Source organism: Terrapene carolina, unplaced genomic scaffold (genome assembly GCF_002925995.2).
Source record: "Terrapene carolina triunguis isolate 2854851 unplaced genomic scaffold, T_m_triunguis-2.0 Scaffold194, whole genome shotgun sequence".
Taxonomy (NCBI): Eukaryota; Metazoa; Chordata; order Testudines; family Emydidae; genus Terrapene; species Terrapene triunguis.
The window spans coordinates 6,303,350-6,324,728 of NW_020664545.1; the positions used below are offsets into that span (position 1 = coordinate 6,303,350).

At 50.5% G+C, this 21,379-nt stretch overlaps 1 protein-coding gene across 2 annotated transcripts in view; it reads right to left on the bottom strand.

Moving 5' to 3' along the window:
• Positions 1 to 1,973: 1,973 nt before the first annotated feature.
• The window catches only part of TLE5 (TLE family member 5, transcriptional modulator), a 20,220-nt gene continuing 814 nt past the window's right edge, over positions 1,974 to 21,379 (bottom strand). Inside the window, exons 2-7 of one of the 2 annotated variants that reach the window (XM_026654952.2) lie at positions 18,898 to 18,995; positions 16,774 to 16,837; positions 13,955 to 13,999; positions 11,566 to 11,628; positions 4,464 to 4,538; positions 1,974 to 3,307 (exon numbers count right to left, since the gene is read on the bottom strand). In XM_026654952.2, the coding sequence (XP_026510737.1) occupies positions 3,089 to 3,307; positions 4,464 to 4,538; positions 11,566 to 11,628; positions 13,955 to 13,999; positions 16,774 to 16,837; positions 18,898 to 18,995 (564 nt within the window). In that variant the 3' untranslated portion in view covers positions 1,974 to 3,088. Of the gene's footprint in view, positions 3,311 to 4,463; positions 4,539 to 11,565; positions 11,629 to 13,954; positions 14,000 to 16,773; positions 16,838 to 18,897; positions 18,996 to 21,379 lie in introns of both variants that reach the window. The other variant, XM_026654951.2, reaches the window with a different exon arrangement.

The window sequence follows — 21,379 nt, forward strand, 5'->3', positions numbered from 1 at the left end:
CAAGCCTAACAAACTCCAAGGGAAGGGGAGGGGAGGGACCCATGTTTACTATGTAGCCTCTTGCACAATTTGCCGGTGGATTATGGTCTACACCCCTCCACACATGCACACACCGTTCTCCGAAGCAGCCCAAGGCAGGATTTGCCTCGCCAAATGGGACCAATCTTCTTAAAAGGGGATGATCTTTGCTAAATGCGATCGGTTTGCAGGCCTGGTGGCTCACGCTCCCCGACAGCCAGCACGCAACGTTACCAGGGCCTGAGCCTGCGTTCCCCTATCGACTTGAGATCGTGCCGCCAGGCAGCAGAACTCTCCCCACGCCAGCTGGTCTAAGAGATACCAAGAGCAGAGCGACGTTATCGGAGCCAGAGGACAGCTACGATTAAGAGCTAGCAGCCAGTTCCATTAGCGTGATCTCAGCCCCAGGGCAGCGAGGGTCTGGATTGTCCAGAGGTGATGAGCTGCTCTGCACCTCTTGGGGGTCGGGGGGAAGTATCAGGCCTGCAGCGTTTCATGGAGGGGACTAGTCGTGCGTAATCTATAGAGGTCACATTATAAACAGCTGCAGGACAGCACAGATCATTTGCACCAGCCACGTCTAGCGGCCCAGCGCTGTAACATCCAGCCCTCGAGAAATCCCATCACAGAACTTGCTCCTGGCCAACCCTGGCATCAGCTGCTTTTCCCCAGGAAGTCACCTGCTCCTCCCATTTTATCTTCTCTTCGGCTTGCTCCTGCAGGAAGCTGTCGGCCTATCCCTACGTCAGGGACATTTGTTTCACCCAAAGCACCAACAGCAGCAGCTGCTTCTCCCACAGCGCAGCAGCAGCTCGGGGCGCAGGGTGAACGCTGACAACGTGCTGCAGTTGCAGAGCTCCGCACGCTGCCAGCGAAAGGCCCGTGGGCTGATGGCTTGTATGAGGCCAGATGGCGGAGACTGTGCCCTGGTGAGTGGGAGCGCAGAGTGGGGAAGGGAGGTTTTCCTGAAGCAGGGAGAGCAGAGAGGGCCCAGCGCGGTTCCTGGCCGAACCGCGCGTGCCAGCACGTGAAAGGTGCTGGGGCCCAGACAGCAAATCCTTGCACAGCCTGTTAGTCTAAGCACCGCAATCAACCCTTTGCTCGGTTTCACGTGCACAGACGGTGAGATTTAACTCCTGTGACAACCACCTGACTGAAGGTGATTCAGGCTCCCTACCCGCCTCTGAAAACCCCAACCGCACAGAGACTCTTCTCCGAGAGACAAGGAAATCTCACTGCCACTGGAAGGCCAACTTCAGCTGTAGCCCTGGTTTGGGGGATCAGGAAGAGCACACGTAGCCAGGTGCAGAATTGGGGCAGGGCTTCCCAGCCTCAGAGACTCCCAGCAGAAGCCCCTGTTGAGGGCAGGGTACTGGAGCAGATGGCCTCTGGGGGAAAACCCTTCCCCATGCTCAAAGTGCACCTGATTCCTATGGCCGCCGGAGTGTCCACTCACGTGACACCGAGCGCTCACAGACTGCAGCGCTGTCACATAGCATCAGGGTGCGCAGGATCGGGGCCTTCGGAGTGTTCTTCGCCCACCACTCCGAGCACCTGGCAAAGGCAGCACCGACCAGCGAATACAGCGCTGAGCAGTCCAGGGTGCTGACCTGTGGGGTGAGTCGTCTCCTCTCTCTGTGCCTTGTTTCCCTCTCCCATCCTCCCTCTCTTGTCTATAAGTCTAAGCCTGTTGGGACAGACCCCGCCTCTCACTAGGTGCTGGGCGCTGTACATACACAGCAGGGCAGTGATCTCAGTTGTGTCAGTCACAATATGAAGGCCCACCCCCCTTTTACAGATGGGGAAACTGAGGCACAGAACAGGGCCGTTCACGGCCACACAACCAGTCAGGTACAGAACCCAGGTCCTTTGTGTCTGCCCGACGGGGGAAGAACAGAACCCTCCCTCTCCCCTTTTATTTACCAAGGGCCCAAAGAACAGCAGCTGATTCGCGGTTTTAACCAACCTTCTTATTTCTTTATTTGAAAGGCACAGCTAGTAACATCCTCAATACAGCATTTTCAGTTCCTCTTAGTATAGGTTGAGTGATTAAACACAAAAAGCCAAACAAGATTTCTCTCTAAAGGACTATATACAAACACGAGATTCTTTTTTTTTTTTTTTTTTTAAATTCCATTTTGTTTTTTTGTTTTTTTTTTTTTAAAGAAAGACACGCTAGCGCACTGAAATAGAAACAGAGAAAGCTGCAGTATCCTTTTCCAAATGGTGGGGGGCAGGGAAGCAGAGGGAGGTTCTAAGCTGGTCTGATTTCTCCCCCCACCACCCACTCCTCCCTTCCTCCCACCATCTTAGACAGCCAGGTCCACTGCTGAGGAGGGCCAGCGGGCGGGGGAACTCCAGCTAGAAGTGGAGAAGCAGCGCAAAGAGACACACCTGGCACCTGAGGGCACTGGACTAGTATTGTGCTCCCAGGACTGGTTAAACAGGGATACATGCAGGACAGCAAGGTGCAGAACTGGCACTAGTGCAGGTGGGGGTGCAGAGACAGAACAGGGCCCGAACCAGTGAGACGCAATCGAAACCTACAGAGGTCGGGGCATGGAGGGGCAGGGACAACGGGGCTGGAGAACGGGTTTGTATCTTTAAATACGCACCGGGGCCGGGGAGAGGGGGAATGGTGCCACTGCGCTTGCATGCAGTACATGGAGTCTGGACACGGCTGGGCCCATCTGCCCAGCACGGGGTCAGATCAACGTACTGCGGGCCAAGAGCTGGTGACAGCAGCGCTCGGTGCGGGAGTGACTGAGCGAGCCCAGGCCGGCGAGGGAGCTGGGGGCTGGCGGAGAGTGGAATTTAACAGCCCTGTGTTCGTAGCGGTGGCGTTTATTGCTGCCGCGTTTCTATTCCGTTCTCAAGGGAGATGGATGCTCAGATTCCCCCCCCACCCCCCCATCATGGGCATTGGGGGGAGGGGGGGCACGCACCGCACGGGTTGTGTGCCTGGCGGGCTGCCACCGTACAGACTACTGCAGTTCTGCGGAGCGTTGACTAGAGTGATACTGCATCTTTTACTGAACACCTCTTCCCCCCCACCCCCCAACCCCTCACTTTAATCCGACTTCTCCCCGTCGTCATCTTGGTGGGTGTCCCCGTCGTGCCCGTTCTTGTCCTCCTTGGAGAGGTGAGCTTGGGAGCCCAGGGCGGACAGCGAGAGGAGCCCGGTGCCGGCGCTGACAGCCGGGAGGGAAGGGGGCTGGAGGCCCACGGGCAGTGGAGTCAGGGGAAGAGCCAGAGCCTGGAGCTGCGAGAGCTGGTGAGCTTGAAGCTGCTGCTGTAGAGAATGATGGACAGACAGACAACGGGAGAGGGTCATGTGTCGTTTGGAAAGCGTGCGGCCCCCACTCCCACTAAGGGCCCCTCTCCCCTGGGGAAGCCGCTGCCTCTGGATAACCTTCAGCATAGAATCTCAGGGCTGGAAGGGACCTCAGGAGGTATCTAGTCCCACCCCCTGCTCAAAGCAGGACCAATCAAAGTGCCATCTTGGCCAACAGCTGGGATGGAACCCGCGACCTCCAGAACTAAAAGCGTAGGCTGCTCCAGCTCTGTAGGGCCCTGTAACCGACTCGCGCCCCTCCGCGGATCAGGCACAGAGGGGGACCTGTCACTCCCCGCCACTCCTCAAGAGTTACACTCATGCCTGAGCCACGTCCAGACCAGGCTACAGCTTTAGGCGCTGCCGTGTTCCAGGCCCTGTGGGTGCGTGGAGCCAAACCTGCCGCCGCGTTAGCCCTGCCTCATGCTTTGACCCTGTGCGGGAGCAAGGCCGCTGGGCGGCAGCCAGGCTCTAGCCCTGTTCCTGTGCTGTGTGTCCTGGAGCCAAGCCAGACGGACATCCACAGCCCTGTCCAGACGCTCCCATCCCCGGTGCACACAGCTCGGCTGCTGATGGCTGAGGCAGCGTAGAACACGGCCTGGCCCAACGCAGCCCAGGTCGGTCTCTTATCAGCCCCTGTTATTACATGCGCTGGCCGGGCCATGCCAGCCTGAGGCCACTCATACAACCCAGCCTGGCCAGGGCAGAGCTGCAGCCAGCACGCTTCAGCGGAGGTCAAATGCACTGCCGAGGGCACATGTGTGCGTGGGGTCTGTGTATGATTTGGTGAGCAGGGCTTGGGGGCCATGCTGCTGGCAACAAGGGTGTGCAAAGACCCTGCGTTGGTTTGGATGGGGAGGGGGGCAAAGACCAAGGGGATGGAGCTCAGAGCCCCACCGGTCCCCCTGTAGAAGAGCTAAAACCTTCTCCACTCTGGCCACACCCTGTGGCATGCCAAGGCCTGTCTGCTTTAAAGAATTCAGGCGGGTGTCACTTGGTTCCTGCACCGCGTTTAGCCAAAGGGATCTGAGCCTGGCGTTCACGCTGCCCTCCCCCTCCCCCCTGCTCCTCCCCTCCTCCCCACAGCCACTCCTAACCGCGCATCACGTACACGGATGATGGAATTCAGCTCTGGGGCGGTCACTTGCTTGGCTCGTTCAATGGCTCCCAGGACCTGCTGTTGGTGCTGAGGAGGGGGGAAAGGGAGAAGAGAGGGGGAAAAACAAGACAACCTTTGAGTCATTTAAAAATCGCTGGGCGTTACTCAGCATGGCTGGGTCCAGCCCAGGCCAGTGACCCCTAGGTTCCCCTAGCAGGTTGCACTGCCAGGCAGGTTAAACTCATCCCCATCTGGTTAATTCCTGTCCTAGGAGAGGCTCAGGTGAGGAGGGAGATTGTAGAAGGGCCTGAGCCTGCAATGCTCCCTGTGTATGAATGGCAGGAGAGACGTCCCCCCCGAGCGTGCGCTGCAGGATCCGTCCCCACATACGGACACTGCTGGGGGTAGCAAGCCGAGAGATTCTGCTTGCAGGAGCTGAGCTTATTCCCTACCGGACGCCCCTGCCCCCTCTGGGTTTACTTGTACCTGCACATGTGAACTCTGACCCAGGGAAAGGTGCCCGCTCGCCTGCCCTTGCGACGGACGGCCTTCACCTACAGAACACACAGCACCGGCAGGGCAAGATCCCCCCCTTCTGCCCCACCCCGATGACTCGGACCCTGACTCCGTTCAGTCCTCTGCCTACGTGCCACGGCTGTCAGCGAGCAGCCCTCTCTCGTGCGACACCCCTCCCCGCCCACAGCATCAGACGAACTGCCCAGGGGAGATACACAGCAGGAGAGTGGGCAAACCAGAGACAAGGGGTGGGACTGGCACCTTAATGGCCAGGGAGCAGAGAGAGCAGGCTAGCCTCCAGCCCTAGACAGAACAGTCCCTCCAGATCAAGGGGGAGAGAGACTGGCAAAGCCGGGAGCAGTAGAGGGGCAAAGGGAGGCCACGTGGCCACTGCCCGCGCTGCATGGATGGCAGGTGGCTTTCGGGTTATCAGCCTGGCACGTGCCCAATCACAACATTCACGCGAGGTCTCAGGGAGAGAAGTTGCCGATCAGTGGGCTGCCTTCCCCTCCCCCACCCTGAAACAGCTCCCCACCCCATCCCCAGTCACCTCAGCTGCATTTCCAAGGAACGGACGCACTATTTTGCAATACTTTCCACCCCTACCCCCGCCAGCCCATCTCAACACAAACAGATCCAGCAGCCACAGACCAAACCCTTGTCTGTTGTCCAGCCCCCTACAGACCCCGGAGAAAGAGGGCCCCGTTAAATGGCATAAGCACAACACAAAGAGTTAAAAATCAGAGGATCACCCGACATCAAGGATCAGCCACCCGCTACGGAAAGAGAATCAAAGGGCAAAATGCTGCCACAGCACACGGGGCACAGGCTCGTACTGGGTCAGGAAGCTGCAAATTTCCTGCTTCTTGGTGAGAGAGTTCCAGGTTCTCCGCTCCAGGACAGATGCCGTCCCTGGAGGGAACGGAGGAGCGGAAGGAATGGGAAGCTTCCCCAAGCCTGAACGCTTTAGCATTGGCTTCCCCTACAGAGCTACAAACCCAGTCATGATTATGGCTATTATTGACATTATGGGACACCTACGCATCCCAGCTTAAACCAGGGCCCTAGGATGATAGATGTGAGAGAACCTCTGTCCCTAGGAGCTCACGAGCTGAACAGGCAGGTGTTACCCCCTCTTCACCGATGGGGAACCAAGGCACAGAGAGGGAAGGCCCAAGAAGTCTGTAGCAGAGACAGGAACTGAGCCATGAGCTCCTGGATCTCAGTCCAGGGCCTTCACCGCAGAGCATTCCTCTCCATAACACAGCCACCAGCCCAGACTTTTCCAACAGAGTTATGCCTAGGCCAGTGGACTCCTGGGTTATGTTTTACAGCCAATGCAGAGCACCCACTCAAAGGCCTATGTATTGTTTCAGGCCTGTTTATGGCCTTGGGGGACATCTTCTGTCTAGCATAGTTAGGGGCATGGGGCTCTACACTCCCTCACCTTCCCACCACACATGGTGCCAGAGGTTGCCTCGGACTACTCATAAAAATGGCCAATTGGGTCAGATCAATGGTCCTTCTAGCCCAGTAGCCTCTCTTCCGACAGTGGCCGGTGCCAGGTGCCTCAGAGGGAACTAACAGGATAGAGCAATTATCGAGTGACCCATCCCATCATCCAGTCCCAGCTTCTGGCAGTTGGGAGGTTTAGGGACACCCAGATCATGGAGTTGTGTCCATGACCATCTCGGCATTGATGGACCCAACCTCCATGAACTCATCTAGCTCCTTTTTGAACCCAGTTATTCTTTTGACCTTCACACGGGTTGACTCTGTGTTGTGTGAAGGAGTACTTCCTTATGTTTGTTTTAAACCTGCTGCCTAGTCATTTCATTGGGTGAGCCCTGGTTCTTGTGTTATGTGAAGGGGTAAACAACACTTCCCCATTCACGATTTTATAGACCTCTATTTTATCCCTTCTTAGTTGTCTCCACCGCCCCGACCTCAAACTCCCCTACCAGCACATGGCTCATGGCTCGGTAGGGTAGATCGATTTAAATCAAAATGATTTAAAATCATCAATTTTAATCATGATTTAGATCAGCAAGCAGCACCCTTGATTATAATAATCCATTTTAATCTTGTTTTGCATCTGTACTTTCTAGTTATTGTCCTAAAGAAAGGTGGATTCTCATTGGTTGGTAAGTTGATTTGCAACTAAATGTACCCTTTAGCCTAAATTAAGTGCTTCTTTTTGCCACCCAGGAGGATATACTGTATCTATTCACGTTTACTTAAGCAATTCTATAATGTTAGAAGATGGTGAATGACTCATTTCTTATTTACTAGATGATTATTTTTTTAATTGTGGTGTGTCAAGCTCTTCCACTTGGGTGGAAATACAAAATTAAAAAATGCACAAAAACATTTTTAAAATTATTAGTTAAATAAAACTACATTAAATGGGCAGGATAGGTGAGAAAAAATTAGGTTTAATCAAAACATGTTTTGCATTTAAAACTAACGGATTTATTAAACAAATGAAGTATTACCTGTAGTTAGTGAACTGAACTGATTGTTTCTGGTCACCGTGTCGTTCAAGATATTAGAACTAACAGATCTCATCCTTTCAGACCTCATTTTTATATATAGATTGGAAAATGACAAAGGGGGAATATGATAGAGGTCTATAAAATTATGAATGGTGTGGAGAAAGGATAAATAACACTTTACTTTCACACAACAAGAGCCAGGGGCAACCAATGAAATTAGACAGCAGACTTAAATTTAAGATAAGGAAGTATTTCTTCACACAACACAGTCAACCTGTGGAACTCATTGCCAGGGGATGTTGTGAAGGCCAAAAGAATAACTGGGCTCAAAAAGGAACTAGGTAAGTTCCTGGAGGATAGATCTATCAATGGCTATTAGCCAAAATGGACAGGGATGTAACCCCATGCTCTGAGTGTTCCTAAACCTCTGACTGCCAGACAACGGGGGATGGATCACTTGATAATTTCCCTATTCTGTTCATTCCCTCTAAAGCATCTGGCACTGGCCACTGTCAGAAGACAGGACCCTGGGCTTATGGACCATTGGTCTGACAGCTTGGGACCATTCTTATGTTCTCAACAAACGTTCCTGCTTTTTCCAATTCCCAATTGCTTTCTCAATTTTGAACGAGCTAGTCCCCGAACTGAAGGCAATGTTCCCCCCAAATCTGCAGAAGAGGCTACAAGCAGTCAAAAGCTGAGTTAGCACTTCAACAAACTCTGGTTAAAGGTACTTCGCTGGTGCCTGCTACCAGCTCAGTGGTTTGACTTTAAGACTTCAGGTGCAAATGCGTGCTGCTTAATACTATTTCAATTATTTTAACAGACTAGAGTAAATTTAGGCCTTAACACTTTTGTCACAATGTCAAATTTAATTTTAAAATCTATTTATTTTGAATAAATTGTATTGAAATAAAAAAAACAATTCTTTTGATTAAAGAAAGGATGGATTTTTATCCACCCTGGATCCCCAGTACAGCTGGACTCTGCCACCTGGAGGCCCCATGCACCCCCCCTAAAAATCTCATTTCCAATGCAAGAAAGCACCACGGAAGAGGGGTCAGGATTTGCTCCAACTGGACACAGGTCCCTGTGCAGAACCAGAGCGAATTTTACCCTTTACTTGGACCATGCAGCAGACTCCAGGCTACTGCCGGAAGCAAAGGGCTGCTTAGAGGCCTCAGAGCCCCCATGAAAAGCAGCAAGGAAGAAACACTGGTTAGTTTAAGCACCCAAATATTTTCTCCAGAGATCAAACGCTCTCTGCCCTGGAACGTGACCTGGGCACAAATTCTGAGTGACAGGCAGCTTAGAGAGCCCTTGGGAAGGCTGGCACCAATGCTAGAAAAATTCAGAACAGGAAGAGCAGCGGCTATATTCAGAAAAGGTACTATTGTAATTGGCCCACGGAGGTGGCAATAGGAAAAAAAAACAAGTATTTGGTCCTGCCATGTGGGCAGGGGACTGGACTTGATGACCTCTCGAGGTCCCTTCCAGTCCTAGAATCTATGAAACTCCAAATATAATCTCCAGCAAGTAGATTCTTCTCAAGCTTGGCATAGGGGCAGGGTGAGAGCCCTGCGATAAGAGAGAGAACGTGTAGCTGTGGCTAGGTTACTCGAGAGCTCTGATCTGCAAGTTCCTTAAATTCTCCCCCAAAGGAGAACAAAGTACCCCACCCCCCCTCGTACCACCCCAATGGCGGATTCCGACCACAATTCCACCGCCCGTCACATTTTATGAGACTTGTACTGCAAAGGTAAACACTCCAAGACTGCTAAGTCAAAATCAAATTGAGGTGTCAGATTCTCCCCCAATGCCCTCCTCCCTCTCCAATTAATCTCTCTTAAAGAGAGAGAGAGAGAGAGAGAGAGAGAGAGAGCCAGTGTATTAATTAATGAAGCAAAGGAGCTAAAATATTAAGGAACAGCCACACGGAGTTTTTTTTTTTTTTTTTTTTAAATACACACTCCATCCTCCTAATTAGCTGCCAGCGTGCCCCAACCATAGGTTCACAGAAACAGCGATGACTCTAATCATGGGAAACGCACAGAGAGAGAACAGAGACCATCTTTGTCTGCGGCTGCTCCACAAAGGATAGGATATTTTAGCCATAACATGCAGGAGGGAGGAGAACACTCAAGTGCTATTTTAAATGTTTCAGGCCAGAGTTTCAGAAGGGGCAGCTCTAGGGCTGTCGATTAATCGCAGTTAACTCATGCAATGAACTTAAAAAAAAAATTAATCGCGATTAATCGCAGTTTTAATTGCACGGTTAAACAACAGAATACCCATTGAAATGTATTAAATATTTTGGATGTTTTTTTACATTTTCATATATTGCATTTTGTGTTGTAATTGAAATCAAAGTGTATATTATTTTTTATGACAAATATTTACGCTGTAAAAATGATAAGAGAAATAGTATTTTTCAATTCACCTCATACAAGTACCGTAGTGCAATCTCTGTTGTGAAAGCGCAACTTACAAATGTAAATATTTGTTACATAACTGCACACAAAAACAAAACACTGTAAAACTTCAGAGCCTACAAGTCCACTCAGTCCTGCTTCTTGTTCAGCCAATCGCTCAGACAAACCAGTTTGTTTACATTTACAGGAGATGTTGCTGCCCTCTTCTTATTTACAATGTCACCAGAAAGTGAGAACAGACTTTCACATGGCACTTTTGTAGCCGGCGTTGCAAGGTATTTACGTGCCAGATATGCTAAACATTTGTATACCCCTTCATGCTTCGGCCACCATTCCAGAGGACATGCTTCCATGCTGATGACACTCGTTAAAAAAAAAATAATGTGTTAATTATATTTGTGACTGAACTCCTTGGGGGAGAATTGTATGTCCCCTGCTCTGTTTTACCCGCATTCTGTCATATATTTCATGTTATAGCAGTCTCGGATGATGACCCAGCACATGTTCGTTTTAAGAACACTTCCACTGCAGATTTGACAAAACGCAAAGAAGGTACCAATGTGAGATTTCTAAAGATAGCTACAGCACTCGACCCAAGGTTCAAGAATCTGAAGTGCCTTCCAAAAGTCTGAGAGGGACGGGATGTGGAGCATGCTTTCGGAAGTCTTAAAAGAGCAACACTCCGATGTGGAAACTACAGAACCCGAACCACCAAAAAAGAAAATCAACCTTCTGCTGGTGGCATCTGAATCAGATAATGAAAATAAACATGCGTAGGTCCACACGGCTTTGGATCGTTATCAAGCAGAACCTGTCATCTGCATGGATGCATGCCCCCTGACATGGTAGTTGAAGCATGAAGGGACATATGAATCTTTAGCACATCTGGCATGTAAATATCTTGCGAAGCCGGCTACAACAGTGCCATGCGAACGCCTATTCTCACTTTCAGGTGACATTGTAAACAAGCGGGCAGTATTATCTCCTGCAATGTAAACAAACTGGTTTGTCTGAGCAATTGGCTGAACAAGAAGTAGGACTGAGTGGACTTGCAGGCTCTAAAATGTTACATTGTTTTATTTTTGAATGCAGTTTTTTGTGTACACAGTTCTACATTTGTAAGTTCAACTTTCATGATAAAGAGATTGCACTACAGTACCTGTATTAGAGGAACTGAAAAATACCCCCTTTTTTTTTTTTTTACAGTGCAAATACTTGCAATCAAAAATAAATTTCAAGTGAGCACTGTACACTTTGTATTCTGTGTTGTAATTGGAATCAATACGTTTGAAAATGTAGAAAACATCCAAAAATAATTAAATCAATGGTATTCTATTATTGTTTAATTGCGCGATGACTTTTTGTAATCGCTTGACAGCCCTAGTCAGCTCCCATGGAGGCATTAAAGCAAGTGATCACATCTCCCAGATTTGGTGCATCGGGTGTAGAGCTCTTTGGAAACGACCTGGGCCTCATCAGGAGGGCTGAGCGCTTGAAAATATCTGACCCCACCTGCCCAATTCGGTGGGTGGCTCCGGAATGCCCACTGAACTCAAGATCTGAAGGCACTTGGCAACTGGCAGCATCGGGCTCTTTTAAGCGGTGTTTTTAAAGCCCCCGCCGCTCGCGATTCACAGTGTAAAAAGGGATGGGGAGTGGGGAAAAGGTTACCTCTTGAGACAGGTAGGGCAAGACTTGAGCGCAAATCCCGTTTAACCGCTTGACAATTTCAGCCTGGAATTTAAAAAAAAAAAAAAAATGTCAGACAAGATTGGCACATTCCCTGCAGATTATCTGCCCTGATCGATATCCATCCACCTGAGCATCTCCCCCCCCCGGCCCCAACCTCCCAGCAGAAGCCACCCAGACTCATTTAGAAAAAAAAAATAAAACCACTCCAGACCCTTGCAAAAATAAATCCTGCTGATCACACCGAGCGAGTTTTCAATATTCTCCCTTCCCTCTCAGGGACTCAAATATGCATTTAATAAAGAAAGCAGGGGCCTATAGGAAGGAAATTTATTAGAAACCAGGCTGGGAAGTGCTGAATTATGTACGATGCTCAGATCTAGACAGACATTTGTTTCACTGCGGCTCTCACTTCCAAGCGGGGGAGGCCGTGATGAAATTAGTTGTAGGCCTCCTTGGAATCATCTCACCCCCCTCCCCACATTATTTTTTTTAAATTCTATAAATCTTGAGAGTTTGCACCAGGAACGGTAGCAAGTGGGAGACTTGGTTAATAACAACCAATAGGCCCAGGGAGAGACAAAGGCCGATTCTTAATAAGAAGGGTAAAAAGGAAAAAAAAACTATAGCCGAGATGAGATAAAACAACAGTGTTGGCTGGTTCCCATGGGGTTTACTAAAGAGACTCTAAATGTTTTTTTAACGCTCTTCTCCTGGGAGATGAGCAAAGCGGTTCATAAAAAAAAAAAAAAAAAAAAATGTAAAAAGAAAGGCCGGATTCCGACTGAAGGGAGAGGGATACGGGGCCAGGTTGATGATGCAGACAGGCACCTACTGGGCTTTACAGAAGCCACGAAGCGGGTTGGGGACTGAACGTGAAAAACTAGAGAGGATTCAGAGAAGAGCCAGGAGAGAGATTAAAGGATTGGGAAACATGCCTGGTAGCGACAGACTCAAGGAACTTATCAAAGAGAAGGTTAAGGGGTGACTTGATCACAGCCGAAGCACTTGCACGGGAAAGAGGCGTTTGATAAAGATCGAGGGCTCTTCACACGAGCAGACAGAGGTCTGACAAGGTCCAATGGCTGGAAGTTGAAGCTAGACAAATTCAGACTAGAAACAAGGTGCAGTCAGAACCCAGTTTTCAGTTTTATTTAAATAGCCGTGGAACGAGGGAATCCATGTGTAAAAATAGAGACCTATATTGCCCAATAGGGACTGGTGATTTTTTGAGTGCTCAACGTGACACAACAGAAGGGGCTGGGTATTTCCTTAGGGGCTTTTTGAAAATCAGGCCTCCAGAAAGCACTGAAAACAGCTGCAGTATAGAAACTGTGCCTCATGGCCCCGACTTGGGCCTGCCAAATTCTGCAGCATCTTCCATCCAGAGCAGGGGCTTCCCTTTAACTAGAAACATTTATTTTGGATTGGTGCCGGGGCACAGGTCAGCAGCAGGGGTTTGAAGTTACCCAGAGGCCCACAGAAGAGACCTAATTTTACCATCCCCCACCCCAAAGAGAGATTTAAGAGGCGCATAAAATCCGCAACCTCCCAGACTCTCCCCATCAAAGAGACTCCCTGTCCGCCAGCACCTCGCCCGTCCCTGGGGCTGCCGTACGACAGCCGACCACAAGAATTTTCTACGGCCCGGGAACAGTTAAACAAAAAAACCATACAGCACAAGCCCTCGTGAATCACAGGCTACTTGTTTTCAAAGAATCTTTAAAAGATTCTTCCTGCTTCCCCAGCCTTTTCAGCGGAACATGTGACAGGGAGGAAGCAGCAGCTGCTGAGGAGATCAGCAAGTCCAAACAAGATTTCAGGGGGGTTATGATCTAGGCACGTCTCTGTGTTGTACTGAGCGTTCCAACAGCTCTCCGGAGGGGAGGCCGCTCAGCCTGGCATCACACCCTGCAGGGCCCCTACCTTTGATCTTTGCCCGTCTGTGGGCCGCTGTGCCTCCCCAATCCCACGGAGATGCCCACCTCATTCTGGTCCCCCACCTCCTCCATTGGAGCCTAACATCTGACAGGAGATGCAGAGCGCTGAGTGTGTCCCCCCTCCCCCAGCCTCCCTTCTCCAACTGGACTCTAACCCCCAATCCATGAACGGCAAGCAACGAGGCAAGCGTGCGTCCGTGCAGGGGAGCAGAAGGAAATGAATCCATCACAAAAGCAGCTCAAATCTTACGGACTAGAGAAGTTTCATGGCTTTTTGATGACTCCCACAATGAAATTAAGCCGGCAGAGGTGGGGCGGGGCGGGTCAGAGAGGTTCAGTGAAGAAAATAACTAACTTCTTAGAAAGTCCAACCTCCTCCCACCCCGTCCTAGCATCTGCGGAAAGCGCCCAGAGAGAGAAGCTGGTCTCACCTGTTTGTGCATTTCGATATTGAGCCCGTAGGACATCTCGTAATACTGCAGGGGGAGAGGAAAGAGAAACAGCAACAACTCAGATTCCACACGCAACCCGCGTCACAAACTATCAACGCTTTTATAACGAAGCTGCAAAGGAGCCGGACTGGAGCAGACCAGCACTTTGCCGAGTCACTGAACATAGTGTCAGAAGAAGGTGCAAGAAACCCGGCAGTAAGCAGTTCCAGGAGAACTGCTCAGGAGGGGCTGTTATCTCCCCATTAGGGGCTGGCTTACGCCCTGGAGCATGAGGGTTTCACATCCCTTTCTGCACTCCTGGGATGAAATCCTGGGTCCACTGGAAAAAGCTTCCATCTGTTTCAATGAGGCCAGCGCTGCATCTCTGGGGTGTTCTCGCCGTTTGGCTCCCCCGATTGCTTCATTCCGATTAACGTCAACGTTCACGTGTGAGGAGTTTCTTCTCTTCCTTTTTAAAGCCGACCAGGGAACGGGGGCCCTCCTTAACTGCGATTCGAAGTTTCACGGCCGCAGCAGCCAACAAATTCAGAAATAAAACCCTTCTGTTAGCTCCCCGCTAACGGGCTGCTGGCTACAATGGACAGAGGGCAACAGCGGACTGCAGGGGCCACATGGGATTAAATTTAATGATTTACTTAGGTGGTCAGCTTTTTGGGGGCCAGGAACTAGTTTTTTGTTCACCTGGCACAAGGGGGTTCTGGTCCCAGATTGGGGCTCCCAAGCACTACCTAATAAAGGGCAGGAATTCTCTCCCTCTCAGCCCCACCAATTGGCAGGTGAGAATTGCTGGTACTCACCCGCTCCTGAAAAGAATCTCATCCTTCCACATTGTCCCAAGCCCCTCTCCTCCACCACCTCTGGTTCAAAGCGCATATCAATGGGAGCTGGGGCTGGCATACGAAATCAAAACGTGCCCATCCCTGTCCAAAAAACCAGCTCTCGACACCCTCACCTCTCCGCACCAGAAAGAAGAATTTTAAAGAAGACACTAGCTCCCCTATATATAACACCCCCCCAAAAATGCTTCCTTCTCTTTCTTGTCACTGCCGCTCACCTGTACAGCTATGGCTCACGTCAAAGAGCTACATTTCAATCAATGGATATTTTTCTATCAGCCACCTCCCCTATGCAGGTAACAACCAAGGCCTGGGATTGAGGCAGGGGGATGTACATGGGGTGGGGTGGGACTGCCCTTTTTTTTTCTGCTTTTAAATCCATAACTCCTCCCAGAAGAAATTCTGCATTCATTCCTGCCTCTTGTCTCTCCATTCCAGGGCAGGTGCAGCAGCTGTCTGCCTGGCTCTGGTTCATCTTAATGGGAAGCTCTCAGTGCTGTCCATTAACTCCTTGAGACGAGCGTATCAGCCCAACCCTCAGCTGCAGACGCTGCACTTCCAGCCCCACCCCACCTGTGGCCAGGAGTTAAAGGTGCATGTTTAACAATACACTACGGCAAATTCCCGTCCAAAGATGGCACTACCGAGGGCTGAGTTTTGACCACGCCTGGGAGAAGAACAGCAGAATAGCGTTTCCCTAACGAATTAAAATGGCAAAGCGTGCATCTAACAGCCAGGTCCCTGCCTGAGTCTCTCCGCTGTCCTTGCACCTTCACTCCAGCACCCACCGCTCTGATGTGGTAGCGTTTCACACCCACTCTGCGTTGGCCTAGATGACTGTAGGAGAGCAAGCCGGGGGTCTAATTGACGCCCAGCAGCTGTGCTACAAGTCAGCGTTGTCTGGTGTTTGCATTACAAACCCCCATTTTACAGCAGTTTCAAGCGTTGCTATTTTCCAAATACACCGAGCGGAGGATAACAGTCTCACCCCTGCCTTCCAGGCAAGGCGCTCACAGCCCTTCACCACCACTAGCAAGTCAAAGCCTCGCTTCTTCCTATCAGGTTGGGACGGTAAGCACCATCCCATTTTACTGACACACTGAGAGGTCAGTAGCAGAGCCAGGAATCAAACCCTTGGACCTTGATGCCCAGGTCTGAGCTGGAACTGCTCGGCCATGCTTCCTCCCAGCAGCTTGTCAGCTGGGGTTTTCCCAGCCCTCCTGGGATTTCACTCCACTTCCATCTTCCTTAGCACATAACACCTCTGCTTCTCCACGGGCCGGCTGTCACCAACTTCTTCTGCCTGTCGCTTACAGAACAAGGACATCCCTTTCCCAGGACTGGCAACTCCCCGCCACGTCTGATGATGCCCCTGCCAACACTGCCCCCGAGAACCCTCAGGTCTCCCCCAAAATACCTCTGGGTCCGTTTTTAATGACCCTTCTCGCTGTGGTATCCGAGTGCCTGGAGACCATGTTCGGCTCCCTGCTGGAAAACAGCCCATGACACGTGCGTTTCCCTTGTCTTGTCTATTTCGTTCGTAAGCTCTCTGGGACATGGACTGTCTGTACAGCGCCCGGCACAACTCTCCGCTGGCCCCATAATAATCCAACATGGAGTATTTCCTTACAAATCCAGCTAACTTCTCCTCTCTTTGGGGCCCGTCAATTCTGTATTCCTAGTTTAGCGGTTCTCAACCATTTCGATAACACATCTGCCCTAAATCTCCCCTCCCACCTCGCCAGGGAGCCCACCCTCACATGGCAACACAACAGAGGCAGGAAGGCGGTGACATCTGCTGGTCACCCACCAAGTGGAGAAGCCGCGTTCCAGTTACTTTGATTGGGGCGAGGGGAGGGGAGTCCTGGACTGGGTAGATCTGAGGGCTAGCGTTCCGTTTAACCGTGTCCTCCCACATCCTACTGGGGACGCCCCTCACCTCCTACTGGAGCAGAGCCTTACCATGACATAGTGACGTTGCATCTCTGATTTCTCGCTGGCCAGCTTGTCACATTCCAACTTCAAGCTGAAAGATCAAAAACAGACAGGGGCTCAGAGAGCTTGGCTAGAGATCACAATGGTTTTTGGGGAGCTACAACTCTCGGCTCATGAACAGTTGTTTCCTGTATGTTTGTACAGCACCTAACACCATGAGGCCCCCAAACACGACAGCAATCGAGCGGTTATAAAGAAGATCGTTAGCTCTTCGGGATACCAACTGTCTTTGTGTTGTGCCTTTGTACAGCGCTGAGCACAAGGGGATCCTGATCCATCACTAGTGCTACCACAATACAGATAATTAAAGAGATACTCTAACAGCATTAGACTGCCCAGTGACGAGAAGGGCTTACACCCGGTTACCCATTAGTCAAGCCTTTATTTTTCAGCAGAAACAGAGAACACTGGAAGGAAGGCGAGTTCTCCAACTGGTCCTTGGGTCCACTCCTGCAGCCCTTACTTAGGTGAGCCAAGTCACAGGTGTCAGGAAGGATTGAAGCATGGACTGATTTCCAGATCCTATCAGGAATTATCACATGGGCTGTCGGGACAGTATTACACATACTCTCCTGAAAGATTCTGGGTGCATTATGGGAAAGTAACAATTACCTGACTAATTAATGCAGGCACTCAAAAAACAAAGCCAAACCAGCATCTTCTATTATTTAATGAATTTAAATTTAATAAAGTAGGTGATTTCCACTGCTAGAATTTCAGCAAGCATGTACCATGGTTTTATATTTCAAACAAGGAACAGCTTTACCTTTACCTTCCCAGAACCTGTTTCTTTTCCAGCAGATTAGATCTCGCAAATGTCTCCCACTGAAAGACCTCCAGTCTAATGCAGCTGTATTTCTGGCACTTGCATACACCACATATGGCACTGCTAAAGGCAGAGGTGTTCTGGGAAATCAGCCATTTCTGAATAGCGACTTCTGACCACCACAGACTTCTGTTGTGATACTCTAGGCACGAACCTGCACTCCTATTGTCCAGCAGCAGCCTGACTGGGATGCAAGGCACGTGGGAAAGTCATAGCAGTGCTAAATGAACAAGCTAACAGCCACGAAAAGTCATGTCCATAAGGGCACAAAATGGACAGATCCTAACGGCGGCATTGATAATTAAAGAGGATACCATCAGGTTGATTTAGGCCCCACATTTTAGGTGTTGTTACAATAAAAGCCAAATCTTAAGATCACTAGAAACGTTTCTTTGAAAAAATTGAAATTCTTAGATTTAAACATTCCCCTGCAGCGTTTGCAACCGAAACATTGCCACCACGGGCTAGTGCATGGAAACCAGAACGCAAAACTGACTAGAAACTCCCAACCAGAGTGCAACCGGCTAGTCCACCATCATCGTCAGAGCTGAGCAAAAGGACACACCAACAGCACTGCTGCTCAAGGGAAAAATTTAAAGCATTCAGCTTTAATGATCTAAAGGGTTATAACACTGCACGATATTTTTTTCCCACAACTTCGGTGCCATTTTAGCCATGGCCAGTCCTGGCTCTAATGCGCTCAATTACATTTCAAGTGTGGCCATTGGGAAGGAAGTCCTCTTCCAAAGCACATTGCTAGGGTCTTTCTCTTTCCTCGGGGATCGCCTGCTAGGATCAGTTCTATTTCCCTGGCAACTGCAGCGGTATACGGGGGGAAGGCTGCAAGAAACTGCTCTGGTTCTTCCAACTGTCTATCACCACGTAGCTAACTAGCAAATCAGCTCCGAACAACCCTTCCCCTCCTGTAGAGCCCTTTTTTTAATTTTAAAGCTTCACACCAGAGGAGAACAAGCGACAGGCCCTTGGGACCCACCTGCGAAAGCATCATTTATCACCGCCATCTCTGGCTAGATATCGAGAGCGTCACAGTGACAACACGCAGCATATTAGGAGAGCATCCGTTACGGCTCGCTGGGAGGAGGGGCATCACCGAGACAACACGCACTTTGGCCTGGGCATTGAAAAACATCCCCGCTGGCTCCCGCCGGGTCCTTAGGCATGGAGAGCCGGACAGGGCGCAGAAGAGAGGGAGAACACCGGGCCGCCCACCAGGCTGCGGCCAGCCGCAGGACACTCCGGCTCACCTGTGATACTGAGCCTGCAGGAGCTGGAATTCGTCCTTAATCCGGTCACAGGAATCGGAGGTTGTGAACTTCAGCTGCTGCGGCAGGTGAGAGGAGCCCTTTAACGACACAGAACAGAGCGCCTGGCAATGAGGCAGGAGGGAAAGCAATGCCCAGACGAGCCCTTCCCCTCCAGCACAGCTGCCCCCATGCCCCAGCACTGGGCGGTCACCCCCTGCTTCCAGGCCCCTAGCAATGACGGCAATAACAGCCCCCTTCCTTAGCACTTTTGCTCCAAGGAGCTGGAATTAAGCCGCACCCCATCTCTGAGAGACACCTATTACCCCCATCTCTCAGCTGGGGAACGCAGGCCCAGAAAGGTGACATGACTTGCCCAAGGTCATGTAGCCCTGGCACTGACCCGCTGTCTACGGCACTTAGCAGAGGGCCAGATATCTGACCGCCTCCCAATCTTTAATGTGTTTATCCTCACGGCAGCCCTGTGAGGGAGGGCAGGGCTCTTATCTCCATTTTACAGATGGGAAACTGAGGCACAAACAGGCTAAGTGACTGGCCCAAGGAACGGAACCCAGGTCTCCCCAGTCCCAGGCTAGCACCCTAACTACTGAGCCCCCCTTTCACCTAGCTGATCACTGCTCGCAGGGCCTTCGCCACAACACCTCCTTTAACAACAGGAACCTGGGCCCCTCTTCAACCAGGAAATACCCCACTGGAGAAATCCGACACAGAATTTTATAAGGAGAATTGACTGGGGCGGAGGTGGGTTTACAACATCCTCCTCCCCCATCCCCGATCTTCCAGGCTACTTTTTTTTAAGGCAACATAAGAGTGGTCATACTGGGTCAAACCAAAGGTCCATCCAGCCCAGTATCCTGTCTACCGACAGTGGCCAATGCCGGGTGTCCCAGAGGGAGTGAACCTAACAGGCAATGATCAAGTGATCTCTCTCCTGCCATCCATCTCCACTCTCTGACAAACAGAGGCTAGGGACACCATTCCTTACCCATCCTGGCTAATAGCCATTAATGGACTTAACCTCCATGAATTTATATAGTTCTCTTTTAAACCCTGTTATAGCCCTAGCCTTCACAACCTCCTCAGGCAAGGAGTTCCACAGGTTGACTGTGCGCTGTGTGAAGAAGGACTTCCTTTTATTTGTTTTAAACCTGCTGCCCATTAATTTCATTTGGTGGCCCCTAGTTCTTATATTATGGGAACAAGTAAATAACTTTTCCTTATTCACTTTCTCCACACCACTCATGATTTTATATACCTCTATCATATCCCCCCCTTAGTCTCTTTTCCAAGCTGAAAAGTCCTAGCCTCTTTAATCTCTCCTCATATGGGACTCGTTCCAAACCCCTAATCATTTCAGTTGCCCTTCTCTGAACCTTTTCTAATGCCAGTATATCTTTTTTGAGATGAGGAGACCACATCTGTACGCAGTATTCAAGATGTGGGCGTACCATGGATTTATATAAGGGCAATAAGATATTCTCCGTCTTATTCTCTATCCCCTTTTTAATGATCGCTAACATCCTGTTTGCTTTTTTGACTGCCGCTGTACACTGCGTGGACGTCTTCAGAGAACTACCCACGATGACGCCAAGATCTTTTTCCTGATTAGTTGTAGCTAAATTAGCCCCCCATCATATTGTATGTATAGTTGGGGTTATTTTTTCCAACACTACTATCCTACATGTCTCTAACTAGACGTGGGTATTAAAAAGTGGAGGAAGAACAAACATTTATTCTTTTCTGTCAGGATAATCATGGGCTCAAGAAGCCCCCACTGCAGAAAGGGGGGAGGGGGAAGAGAAATATTCCAGTAAGCACATCCCCCACCCCAAAAAAACAGAGGGAACAACGCAACCAGCTTTATGGAAAGGAAAAGAGCTTCTCAGGTAAATGTGCTGATTTACACCCCCCCCAACACATCACACTCCCCCCCATCCTGTCCCAGCCAGCACCCCCAGCTCCTGCATCCCACCAGCTTGCCTCACCTAGCACCGAACCCCCCAACTTGTCCCAGACAGCACCCCAAACTCTATCTACCACCCCTTCCACCAGCCTGCCCCAGCCAGCATCCAACCCCCAGACTGCTCCAGCCAGCACCCCCACATTCCAACTGGCACCCTCAAGCATGCAACCCCACAGCTGGCCACAGCCAGTACCCCCAGCATTCAACCTCCCAACTTGTCCCACCCAGCACACCCATCTCTCTCCCAGCTTGTCCCACCACCCCACCCGACTACCCCACTGCACCCCAAAATATGTCAAAACACCCCCTCCCCACAGCAACACCCCTTTTCCCTGCTGCCAGGGGCTAGGCCCCTCAAGCACAAGGAGGTACAGTAGTAGCAGCTTCTCCCAGCTGCACTTCCTGGGCCAAGGGTACCACCAGCCACCCACTTCCCACCAGTGCCTTGCTGCTCCGCCATGCCACCCCCACCCTATCACTCCCTATGCCCCCTCCCTACAC